The following is a 13686-nucleotide window of genomic DNA, read 5'->3' on the forward strand; positions in this document are numbered from 1 at the left end:
GAATGTCCCATGTTGTGAGAATGGTTTAGCACTCACATACATGTTTTACCAAAACATGCTTTTAATGTGCCTGTGTGCATCCAGGAGTTTGTGATCTAGTGGTTGTCATTTGTTGCCAATTGCTGGTAATTGTTCTTTTCTATTACTCATTTGAGTTATTTGTAGATTAATGGATGTTGCGTTTCTCTTTTGGTTTGTTCACATTTTTCCATTGGGAGGCCTTTCTATAGTTTGCCATATGGTATGATTGCTCCAAAAAGAACTATCTCTATAAAAGGAATCTGAGAAATAAGAATTTGTAACACTTTAACTACAGTCTTAATAGACTCTTTATTAATTTTTAGGCCACCACACCAAAAAGTATGGGGCATATTATTTCACCCCTGTCTGTTTGTTTGTCATTTCATCCATCTATCTGTCCAATTATAAGTTACTGTAATAGGTATATAGTTTTCACTTTGCTGGCTGTTTGTACATATTTTGAAGGTGTGCATGTGGTCATGGTTTTTATTTTAATTATTTTTGATCTTTTGGAAAATTTGGAGATAAAATGTAGTTGAACTTTGTCATTTTTGGAGTATTATTTACTTCAATAAGAGGCCCTTCTTCAGTTAAACAGGAACCTGTGCTCAACTTTGTGTATTTTAAAAATAAACTTTGGATCTGTGGGGACATCGTTTGTGTCTCCCAGACAATAATATCTCCAAGAAAATCTCACATTGACTTTGTTATAATACAGCTACTTCAGTTTGGAGTGCACTTTGTCTAGTCTCTTATATATATGACATAATGACGTAATGGCAGACCAATATGAGATATGGTTTGTTTCTCATGTTTCTTTTTGAAATGAGAGGGTTAGCGCTATAGAACCAGGTTTAATCCACCATTTTCTACATTTGAAAATGCCTGTACTAAGTCAGGAATATGACAGTTCTTGTGCATTCGTTTTTGATGTGTTTTGTTATTTGATTTTGCCGTGTGACTATGGACTTTCCAAATTGATTTTCCTCTAAGTTCAGTTTTTTTGTGATTTTACTTTTTATAGCTTGCTTGCTAGTCTGTATAAGTTTTGCTCATTGTCAAAATGTAGGATGGTCAATGTTATGATGGTTCAAATTGGTTTCACTGATTATATTTTACACTGCAAGATGAGATCCATTACTCTAACAGCTTATTACAATAACTGATAAGGATAACCCCATCTACAGGAGTAGAATTTAAGCCATTTTGTCTACTAGCGAGCTGGACCAATGGACTGAAAAATCTACTTGTCCCAGGTGCAAAAATGACATTCATTTGACCAACACTAATAGAAATAATAGATGTTAACTTTTATCTTTATCCTTTCTTTCAAATATGTTAGACAAGAAAAGTAAGAGTCTTCAAATACTGATTTAGATAATAGCTTTAATAATCTCAAACAAACCTAGATTGCTGTAGCAAATCAGTGATTAAATCGACAAAATTCTACTTGTCCGATGCAAATTCTACTGGTCTTGGACCACTGGACCAGGACTAAATTTTGACCCCTGCATCTGTTTTATTTCACATCCTCATGACATGATCATTATCCTTCTGAAGAAAATAATTTTTTGGTTTGCAGTCATCTATTATTCATCATCATTTTTTTACAATGATAACAAATGCCTTCAATTTATGATTATTACTAATATAGAATTAAAATTATAAACTTCTTTTTGTTTGTATATATATATATGTATTACATTGTACATTTAACTGTGTAAGACATGTTCTCATTAAATGTGTGTTGATGAATTTCACTAAAGAAAATATTTAAAATGTATGAAATAGAAAAGAAGATGTGTTATGATTGCTAATGAGACAACGCTCCACAAGCATGTTGCAAGAGACCAAATGACATTAAAATTTTAAACACATATAGGTCATTGTACAGACTCCAACAATGAGCAAAGCCTATACAGCATAGTCGGCTATAAAAGACCCTGAAATCACAAATGTAAAACAATTCAAACAAGAAAACTAAAGCCCTATTAAATGTTCCAAAAAAATGAACAAAAAACAATATGTAACACAGCAACAAAATACAACCACTGAATTACAGGCTCCTGACTTGGGACAGACATATACGTATAAAATGTGGCATGGTTAAACATGTTAGCTGGATATATAAAGCATAAATCGATTCTATGGGAACATGTGTTTATGTCTTTAAGGCTTTATACCATTAATGATTGAATGATTGTTGCTTGCTAAGCGTATAGTGGCAATTATTGCATGCAACTTCAGGACACTGCTGTCAATAAAGGGCAGCTGTATATTTAACAAATTTGTGTACAACCATACCATTTTACTGTGCCAATTGCATGGATCAACACAGAATTTTGCTGATGAATGAAAATATGGACACAAGTTACTTCCCTTAGGCCATTAATGTTATTATAAAGTTAACTATGATAATAATGTGAACAATGAGTTAGGTCCTTGGAAGTTGTTGTCAACATTCTGAATGTATGGGCAACCTCATTCCTGAAAATATTCAGTTTTTTAACAGAATAGAAAATTGTGAAATTATTGATTTGTGAAGGTCATTTTCTGTGATGCAGTTTAATTACCATTGCTGATTAATGACTTTAACAACATTTCATTTTAAAATTAAAACTTTTTGAGATCATGTTCAGCACACAAACTCTTGTTTGTAAGAAAACTTTTATTCTCATTTATTTTTTGTCATACAGTAAATGAATATTTATCAAGTTATGGATGTATTTAGATAGATAGGAAAATTTGTAGGTTAGATGAAGAAGTGTCAGTTTAAAAATTCTTTTAAATAAAGCATGTCCTATAATTTTTTAGAAGGAAAAATGAGCTGACCAACTGAGAGGAGTGAAGTAGCATGGCCCTATCATATCATGACTACGAAAATGATTCTGCTTTGACCATGACAGTCAGCCAATTCAGAAATCAAGGACAAACTGTGTGTCCAAACTGTGGGCAGTTCCATGAAGGGGATGGTAACCATTTGTATGACTACTACCAAGCTGTGGATGAAGACTTGATGTGTCACATCTGTCTTCAACCTCTTGTTAATCCAGTGGACACCAAATGTAGTCATACATTTTGCACACGATGCCTAGAGAATTACTTGTGTATACAGAACCAGTGTCCAGTAGACAGACAGCTATTGACCAGAAATGATTATCAGCAGTCGAGTGTACTAGTCAGAAGGTAGGTTAATTCATTTGTCAACTACTACATGTAGTAACCTGTTTTGAAATGTTTGATTCCTGTTATACAGTAACTGTAATAAAAGTACAGTGTGTTAAGATATACGGGCATTTAAACATAAGGTACAAATGTAGTGTCCTTGTAGAGCTGGCCAATTACAGGGTTGTAGCTAGAATGAAATGATGTGCAAGCAGCTATAGCAAAGCAGAGGGAGGCGAAACATTTTTTTTTCGGTTTCAGGTCATAGGATGGTTGAAAGAGGAGCTATGTGTAGATAGGACTTATAAAAAAATAATGAATGTAAAACTATCAATAATTGTTCTTTTGAAAAATTTTACTGATATTTGAAGGCCATCTAAAATGTAGTCTTTATCATTCATTGGAATTTATATCTTAAGAATTGGAAGACTTGAGGAAATGCACTTCATGTACATTGTATGATTATAAGGAAACACCTAATCATGTTAAGGAACAGAAATTAGATTAGAAAACAAAAAACATCAGAGGTTCTCTAAAGTAAATAAGAGTCTTGCAGATGCACATTTCCAATTAAGAATCAATTATCAAAATTGGATCACGTTATAAAATTTCATTAGTTTCTGACATTCAATCTACAATGTATTGCGTAATAAGATACACTTTAGTGGGGTTTCACTAAATGATTGTTTTATGTTTTCATATATCAAAGACCCTAATATGTTTCTTAAAAATCTTGATATGACTACTTTTGTACTTTTGTACTTTCCATATAAATGGTTCTATTTATTAGTTAATGGATCAAGCTGACCCAATTTTTTCTGAAATAGGTGAAATTGACCCTTTCTTGTTTTTTTTAAACACTTGATTAATGCTTATGTGCTAGTCCAAATGATTTGACCTCTTGAAAGGCTATTTAAAATTCTTCTGTAACACCTTCCTATGGCGTCACAATTTTTATTTTAAATATTAAAATAGCCTTTTAAGACGTCTATTTGGACTACTTATGTGCTAACAAGTAGCTGATATAACTTAGTGCATCACTTTATGATAATTGAATACAAACTAGAGTTCATGAATTGTTTTAGTTTTAATGTGGAGGTTGAAACAGTACAACGTGACAGTCTTCTATGCATCTGCTAAATTATTTTTGAACATAATAGCAAATTGAAATAATTAAAGACAAAACAAAATTTTAAATCTCTTTTTTTAAGGTCTCTACATTGTATACCCTGGTGAAAACCGAAACATACAGTGACTATTAATAATATATATTGTTACATTGGTTGCAATGAATTACTAAGATTTCCCAGTCAAATAAAAACCAATGTTTTTACAAGTGAAATAAACATGGTTATATATGTAGCTCCCGTATATCCCCTGAATACACATTAATGAATTAATGTGTTGTTCAGTAACTGGTTGAAAATTTTTCTCTTTTTCAATTCTTTGATTAAATAAGTTATTCTATACTGTGAATTCATTATTATTTGTTGGATACCAAATTTCATGTGTTTCCTGGGTAAACTCAGGTGAACCACAAAATTAAATGTTCAAGGAATAACATATTTTCAATAGGCTGTATACATGTACGTGTATACAGAGATTGGCAAAAACATACAACCAAATATCCACGAAAATGCTAGTTTTAAGCAATCCACGATAATTGATACCCAAGAAAATAAATAATCTACAGTAATTGTAAATAATTAAAATATATATAAATAAAAACTAGTGGATTTGGGTTCAAAATTACATGGGCGCAGCCATTTTATGAAAGGAACATAACATAGAGGTAAAAATAGATGGCTCTCTGTGATTGGTTGTTATATCTTTTTATATATTTTTCTCCTGGAAAGCATTATGAATGAAGTTTCATGCAAGCACAAATTAATTCTTAAATGTACAGTATGAAGGACCGGAAATATTTTTTTTATGTTGCTCAAAATTATGGAATTTTTTTTGCAAAATTGTTAGGTATCGTGAAAAACCCCAAAATTCACCAAGAAAAGCCATGGGACCATATATATTTGAGTGCGGTAAAAATTCAAAAAGATATCGAGCTTCAATTATACAACAGCAGTTTTTCATAATTAGTTTATTAAAAGTTCTTTTAAGGAGATAATTGCTAAAAATAGCAATGGGGCCCCCATTTAGTACTTTATATCCTATAACTCACTGGAAAAAAAATTTGTGTTGACTAGTTACCAAGAGTTATGTCCCTTACTGCAGATACATAATGCTTATATTTATCTAATATTTGCCAGTGAACATTTAGTGACCATGCAGTCTACCAATCAATATCATACACACATGTAGCATACAAGAAATTTTGTGTAAATATATTTGATTAGTTAAAGATGATAAAATAATACATTTAAATGCCTTCTTGAATTAGATGTGCAATTTTGTCATTCATTCAAAGTTGTCAACATGTTAACAACAAAAAAGGTAAAAGTTAAAAATAAAAAAAGCTGATAGATATAGGAAGATTGAGTGTGAGAGCCAATGTCAGACAACTCTCCATCCAAATAACAATTTTATAAAAGTAAACCATTATAGGTCAAAGTACGGCCTTCAACACTGAGCCTCGGCTCACACAAAACAAGCTATAGAGGGCCCCCAAAATTACTAGTGTAAAACCATTCAAACGGGAAAACCAACGGTCTAATCTATATAAAAAAATGAGAAACGAGAAACAATATAAGTTACATAAACAAATGACAACTACTGTACATCAGATTCCTGACATAGGACAGGTGCAAATATTTGCAGCGGGATTAAACGTTTTAATGGATCCAAACCTTCTCCCTTTTTCTGAAACAATAGCATAACATCACAACATAGAAATATAGAATAGAATAGAGAAACTTATCATTAGCAGAACTTAGCCTTCCAAATTTATATTTAGAATGAAACATATCACAAATTTAAGACACATGCTCATTGATAAGCAGTTGATGGATGTGATTGTTTCATGACATGCTAAAAATAGAATTTAAATAAAATAAAACTGCTGCATGATAACAAAAAAAACTGTCTTTGAAAGACGGAATTAAAAGGATTTTCGTGTATATTGCACCTTAAAGCAATGTTTTTATTTCAGTTGCATGTAACAAGTTTTCTTGTCTGATATAATGTCCTAAAACAGGATATGATATTTACATAAAAAATATGTGTCTCATATAGATGGTATCAATATATCACTAATATTGTTAGTTAAAAAAATAAAATTCAACGTAATGATGATGAGGTTTTGAAGATCAACTTAGCAGAAAATTGTTAATCAGTAATTGCATTATAATTGCAGAAATTTCAGTGCAATACATGCATGCAGCCAATAACTGCATTAATAACAGACCATGTTCATGTCATGCATGTAATGCAAGATAAAATGTGCGGCTTTGATAGGTTTCATAATTCTAATTCATCAAGATTGTTTCTGCTATTACAGGCATCTTGGCTTGACAATAAATTATCAATCTTACAATTTTGTTCTAAACCTAGCATCATGATAAATTCAGTTACATTGCAACGGGAATAACTAATTTAATATGTTAACCTTAAAAGTCCTTTCTTATAAATGTGTATGTCTTCATCAACATTATCATACTGCTCAATTTAACTCAAAAACATGTATAAAACAAATTCAGATAGCTAATCTTACGAGAAAAACAACATTAAAAATCAGCGGTACATTTATTTCTTTTGAACTGTAGAATAAAATTGGTGAAGCAACAGTTTATGGTGTTTAAAATTCAGCTAATTAACAATAAATATACATTAAATACATATTGTATCTTATAATTATTCTGAAAATTTTCCGTCTTTAGTAGTTTAGTTGATTATTTAAACACAAAGTCAAATAGGGATTAGTTGAAAATATGATAGATATCAATATTTAATGAAAATGTGCACATTTAATTCTTCTCCTAATATAAAAAATATATATATTCTAAAATGTCAGCAGGCAAAGTCATTTGGATGTTTAGAACCCCAAGAACAGTCAGATAATGTACACTTGTCATAGAAAACATAAAGTGTAGCAATCTAATAGATTTACGCTGGTACAAATCAACTTTGAGACAGTCCTTTGGGATATAAACATTGCAATTACAAATGTCACTTAATGAATTGGACTTTTGACTTCATTTATTGTAAGTCTTCTGATTGTCCAGCTAACCTCATTAAGCTGGTGTATTGAACTCATAGCTGTCAAACTGAAGGCTGTGCGATCTATGGTGTTAAATAAGGTAGCATAAAGCACAATCAGTTCTTTTGTTGCTATAAAAATTGATATTTCCTTTTTTTTTTAACAAAATAATAAACAAGAATGTGTCCTCAGTACATGAATGCCCCACTCGCACTATCATTTTCTATTTTCAAGGGACCGTGAAATTGGGGTAAAATCTCTAATTTTGCATTAAAATTAGAAAGATCATATCATAGGGAACATGTGTACCAAGTTTGAAGTCGATTGGACTTCAACTTCATCAAAAACTACCTTGACCAAAAACTTTAACCTGAAGCGGGACAAACGGACGAACGGACGGACAGATTTACAGACCAGAAAACATAATGCCTCTCTACTATCGTAGGTGGGGCATAAAAATATTGATCTATTTCATAATGATTCGAATCACTATCATTCAGTTTGAAAGTCATTGCCAGGACTGATTTTTAATCGAATCATCATGTACGTGAGTTTTGTAATTGAATGAAAAAGTTTGAAAGTTAAAGCAAGTTTGCGAAATAAATTGGTACATAAATTGCATATTATTGGTACAGAACTAGTAAACAATATTTTAAACCTACTGCAGCTGAAGCCAATCTCCATTTGTGTGATTGTCTCTCTGCTTTCTCGTGAGCCTTTTGCTGTTTTCTGCTCTTTGGTGTCTCTTTGATACATTTCTTGTTTCCATTCTCGATTCTAGAGTCAGCCGTTTATTCTGTTGTTTTTTCAAACAAGACATGTCCACAGTACAACTGTGGATTCATTTATTTTCATGGGTACCAATTTTTGTGGACTTGTATGTTTGTTGAAATTTAATTTTGTGGATTTGCTGAATTCTGCATACAAGTCTATAAAAAAATTGTAATTTATTGAACATTTATTTAATTATGTGGTTCACCTGTACCCATGAAATCAAACAAAATTGGTATCCAACCAATATATTATAATGAATCCACAGTATTAGTTGTAACAGACCCAATGTTATGGGAAGGGAGTTAACCCAACATGACCACATCTATAAAAAAAAAATGGTTAAGATTTACAGTCACTACTAATTATTTTAAATATTTGCCTTCTTTAAAATGAACTAACAAATGTTGGAAATATTCACCAACTAAATAACAAGAAATATCCACTGCATAGTATTTGGCAAAAGCAAGAAATCTTCATATACATAGCATTGCCCAATAGCAATATGTTTGTCTGGCAATAATCATCTGACCATGACCTCAATTTTATGGTTCATTGGTCATCTTTAGTTTTTCTGGTCAAGTTTGTTACTTAGATACTCAGTGTATTCAAGAGGTCAGCTATATTTAATGCATTTAATGATTGTAATATGTGCATGTCTGTCTGGCAGGGTTCATATGACCTTGACCTTATTTTCTGATGGTTCATTGATCAATGTTAAGTTTTCATGGTTAAGTTTGTTTTTCAAATGTGTAATACTCTGGTCAACTATACTTAGGGCATATTTGGTGTATGGAATAATTGTAAGGTGTACATGCATTTCCAGTTTGGTTTATCTGACCTTGACCTTATTTGGATATGTTAAGTTTATATTACAGTTTTAGTAAAGATTTTATTGAGGACACTCAACATCAAATCAATGGTCAGTAAAGTAGGTTAGACATTTCAGGGTGTGCATTCTTGTGTGTAAAAAGTTATTGATGTTTTTCCATCTACAATTGAAATTATTTTCAAAATAATTTGATCTGAGACTATAAACTATTGCAGAGTTTTTATTGATACCACAGAAATTTTATGATTGATGGCAAAATGAAAGAAATGCTATTTCCCAAGCACTATACCTATTGAAGAGCTGTCATAACGTTTTATGACATTCAAAGAAAAAAGAGAATAAAATCAGTTTTGTTAAATTAATTCTTGATTTTTTATCTGTATTCATATTACTTGATAAATATGAAAGTTGAAATTGGATTCATTTCTCTCCTATTCTGGTAATTGATTAACCTGATCCTTTGATCTACATGTAAATAGATGAAGAAAATTGATTCTATTTAGAGTTGCATTTCATTTGTAAAATAGTTTGTTCAGCAAATTTGAAGAGTTTTATATCTGTTAAATTTTTGAAATGTTAAGTAATATTTTTCTTTGAAACTCTTGCTGATCAGGTCAGAGTGTCATTTACAGTAAGACTATCTTAGTTTGTATAAATACTCCATGCCTAGTGCAGGTAATTGTTCTGTAATGGCTTCATTTTCATTAGAGACAAGTTAATAATGATGTGTAAAAATGAACAGACTTCAAAGTAAAATCAGAAGTCAAAAAGTGGAATACTTAACTTGCCATTTGTGACCAAGATCAAATATTTATATAAGCCCTACTTACTTTTGGTGATCATTGGTCATACACTGCACCATGTATTTCAACAGTTTTTTTGTGTGATTAGCTTTAAATCTTAAAAAGAAAAAAGAGAATAAAATCAGTTTTGTTAAATTAATTCTTGATTTTTTATCTGTATTAATTTTAAGATTTGTTTTTAGTAAAAACACTTACATTTGTCAATGGCAGATCCAGAACTTTTTATAAGGGGGCCTACTGACTGCTATAATTGGGGCCCTGCTATAGTCATGATTCTGTGATTCCCTATATAATCAACATCAACACGAAAAGGGGGGCTGTTCTCTCTCCTCAGGCCTCCTGGATCTGCCTATATTTGTGAATTCAAAAACCATTACTCTAATTAAAACAGACAACAACAAGGAAAATGACAAAGGAACAAATAACATTCTACAAAACAAGTAACACAGAACTCTGTAGATAAAGGTTTCTAGTAGCATTTAATTTTTTCTGAACAGGAAGCACATATGGTTAAAGACCATCAAGTTGTACAAATTATTTTACTCCCAATGGCTTATATATGGATTTGTAATACAGATAAGGTAAATAATTATTATTCCACAAGCAATAGAACAGATCTTATAATCTCTGGGAAAGCAACAATAAAAACAATCTCAAAGGAGTCTAATAAAGTTTGATGGTTACACCAATATCCCCCTACTCAGACAATTATAAACAATAAAACTATACAGATTAACTAAAGACACTAATAAATCAATGCCAATCACCACAGCTTGCCTTATACACCTGTGCTTTTATTGGGGACTATGAATATTTATATGTAAAACTCTACAGAACTTTGGCCACCTGATTCTGCATGCTTTGCATGCAAATGAATTTGTCTTCTGAATATTCTGTCTCTGTCTATTGTAATGTGACAATGAATTTTTACATGTTTACGACAATGGCTGTAGAAAAGTAAGCATTGAGTAGTAAAACTGATGTAATATTGTCTTTAAAAAAGAAAAGAAATGATCTAAGAAAACCATTTGAATAAACTTAAATCTTTCTGATGTTTACCACACTATGCCAATCCATTCCAATGTAATTAAATGTTCTTTGCAAAAACAGAGCCTTTTATTATTCAGATAAATGCTTAAGTAGGCTATTTTCCCTTCTGTCAAACTAAATTAATGTGATGGTCAGGTCAAGATCAATGGTGGTCAGTAAGATTAATTATAGGTTCCTCAAATGTTAGTATCCTTCAAGACTTTGCCTAATTTGGTTTTTATAGGTAATGGACATCTGTAACTGATACACCTTGTGTTGATTAATCTAAGATCAATACAAAGATTGATTGTAAACTTCTACAACATAATTGATTGACTTTTCCTACTGAAAATATACCTTGTAGTACTCCAAATAGTGATTTTTTGTTCTGGTTCAATCTTCGATCACAATTAAAAATTTTGTTGACTGTTTTATGGATAATAAGATTAAACTATGAGCTCGAAATAGAAAATGAAAGAACTACTTGTTTAAGTTACAAAAAAGGAAGTTTTTGAATTAATATGTGTAAAAAATACTTGTATATGACATTGAATGACTGTATGGTGACTGGACATAAATTTCAATGCAGATATATCTATGGGATGATATGACAATGATATGATATTGACTATTTTTTGATTGGATTTGTGAGATTGGTGTTATTGTGTTATGATCTATATTTTCTAGCTGATGTCACGGGAAGATTTTCTGATTAACATGACTGTATCCTTTCTTTGATTATGATTCTCTTGATTTTGAAACAATGTACAGTAAACCACTAGAAGTCAGTTGGAATTTTTTTTAGCCATATTTTTTACTTTTAGTTGGTTTTAAACTGGTTGGTAGAAACAGTTAAAATTTGACTAGATAATAAATGAAGTTGAATAATTATTAAGCCATTATGTAAGGTAAGAATAAGACCTAACATAAATAGTGTTAAATAAGTTGTACATTTCCTTATTATTAAAACCTTACTTCATTAACTGCGTATTTACTTTGTTTCAGATACAACAAAAAAAGAAATTCTTCCCTTGCTTTTTATCTAATAAAATATTTCCATTTTAATTGTAACTGTTTTGAGGTCAAGAATTTTTCTTTGATCTTATGAACTTTGTAAGGAACTTAATCTATTACATATTTTACAATCCTTTTACATCTAAATAAGTTCTGGCATAAACTGCAGATTGCTGCCAACCTTTGCATTTCTCATCTCAATGATATTGAACAATTAACCATTCTAAAAGTGGGAAAATAAATAAGTCCTTTTAAAAAGCCAAGCGATAACTGCCATTATTTCGTAAATTCAATAAAACTAAAAACAGTGAAATAGATTTTCCATGTCAATTCATACAAGTATGTTTTATCAAAGACATAAATGCAGTAAAATACCACTTTAATAACTTTTATAGCTGTATAGCAGTATTCTGGAGCTATCTTTAATGGTAAATTGTAAACGTATCAAAGACATATGCAGTAAAATACCATTTTGATAACTTTAATAGGTGCATAGCAATATTCTATAGCAATCTTAAATGAAAATTTTAAATAAAAAACATATATGCAGTAAAATACCATTTTGATAACATTATTATAGCAATAATCTATCTTGAATGAAAATTGTAATTGTATCGTAGCATAAAGATATATTCAAATCAATGAACAGTTTTTTTAGACAATAGTAACGTTGCATACTAAATATTGTACATTATTATAGATTAGTGTATGCTAAAGGCAATTTAATAAATATTTAATTAATCATTGTTTTAAAATAAACATGCCAAGGTTTAAAAGTATCCATAAGGCCACACCAATTTGATTCCTTGTTCGACGGACCCGCCCGCACCTATTTTTTTCAAAACAGATTTTTTTTATTTTTATTATATTCCCGCTTCCCGCATCCGGAAATGAAATCATGTCCATTTCCCGCACCGTTTTTTTTGTAAATATTATATAAAGATCTCAACATTTGTTTTTTAAAATCACAGTCTAGCCTTTATATAACGATTTAAACCTTATCAGCACCCCACAACACTGTAAATATCTGCAAGAATATTTGTTTCAGCATTAAACCAATGTATTCCAAGCGGGAGTGCTCCGATATAAATAGAAATACCAGTACAGAACAAAACGTTGGTTTCTTTCCCCCTAACTTATATTCCCTATAAGAAAATGTTCGTTGTAAAAATAAAGTACAAAGAACTTCTGAAGGATTTGCCTTCAACAGCAATTATAATGTATGGTGACGGTCATACCCGCTGCAGGTTTGTGCACCTGTCCTGGTTGATTCAGGGACCTGTCGTTCAGCAGTTATAGTTTGTTGATGTGGTTCATTGGTATTTCCCCGATTGGAAATATAATTCAGATCGTTGGTTTTCCTTTTTCGAATTGTGTACAATACTAAGTTGTGGTCCCTTATAGCTTGCTGGTTGGGCTTGATCAAATCTCTGTGTAAAAGGCCGTACTTTGACCTATGTTTGTTATTATCAGGTTGGGACCAACCCTCCCTCAGACAAGGGCCTTGAAGGGGTCATTTTACCATATTTACTGTAGAATAGAAAATCGAAATACTAAGGATTTGTACAGTGCTACTATACAAAACCGTTGACAACTTAGAATTTTTACTCAAAAAGAGGAGAAATGCATTATATTTTAAACAACTTTTCTAAAAGAGGGATGGGTCCACTTATTTTGAATAATATTAAACTGTTATAAAAGTAAATGTGTTAACATGGTTAAAGTCCAGGAATATTACAAAATTCTTGGACATGTTTTGACCATTTAATACCAAATATTATAGTTCTTTGGGAAAATATAAGCCCTTTTGTACTTAAAGTGTTTTTACAAAAAATATATATTATAACTTATTTTGATCCCTCATAAAAGGGATATTCATAACATTAAGGGGTTGTTCTGAA

General features: G+C 31.0%; 1 protein-coding gene across 1 annotated transcript in view; it reads left to right on the plus strand.

The window, feature by feature from the left end:
* Positions 1 to 13686, plus strand: part of LOC134685283 (ligand of Numb protein X 2-like) — a 53471-nt gene that overhangs the window by 1017 nt on the left and 38768 nt on the right. Inside the window, exon 2 of the mRNA XM_063544891.1 lies at positions 2836 to 3207. Within this exon, the coding sequence (XP_063400961.1) occupies positions 2876 to 3207 (332 nt within the window). The 5' untranslated portion in view covers positions 2836 to 2875. The remainder of the gene's footprint in view (positions 1 to 2835; positions 3208 to 13686) is intronic.

This window comes from Mytilus trossulus, chromosome 9, assembly GCF_036588685.1.
Source record: "Mytilus trossulus isolate FHL-02 chromosome 9, PNRI_Mtr1.1.1.hap1, whole genome shotgun sequence".
Taxonomy (NCBI): domain Eukaryota; kingdom Metazoa; phylum Mollusca; class Bivalvia; order Mytilida; family Mytilidae; genus Mytilus; species Mytilus trossulus.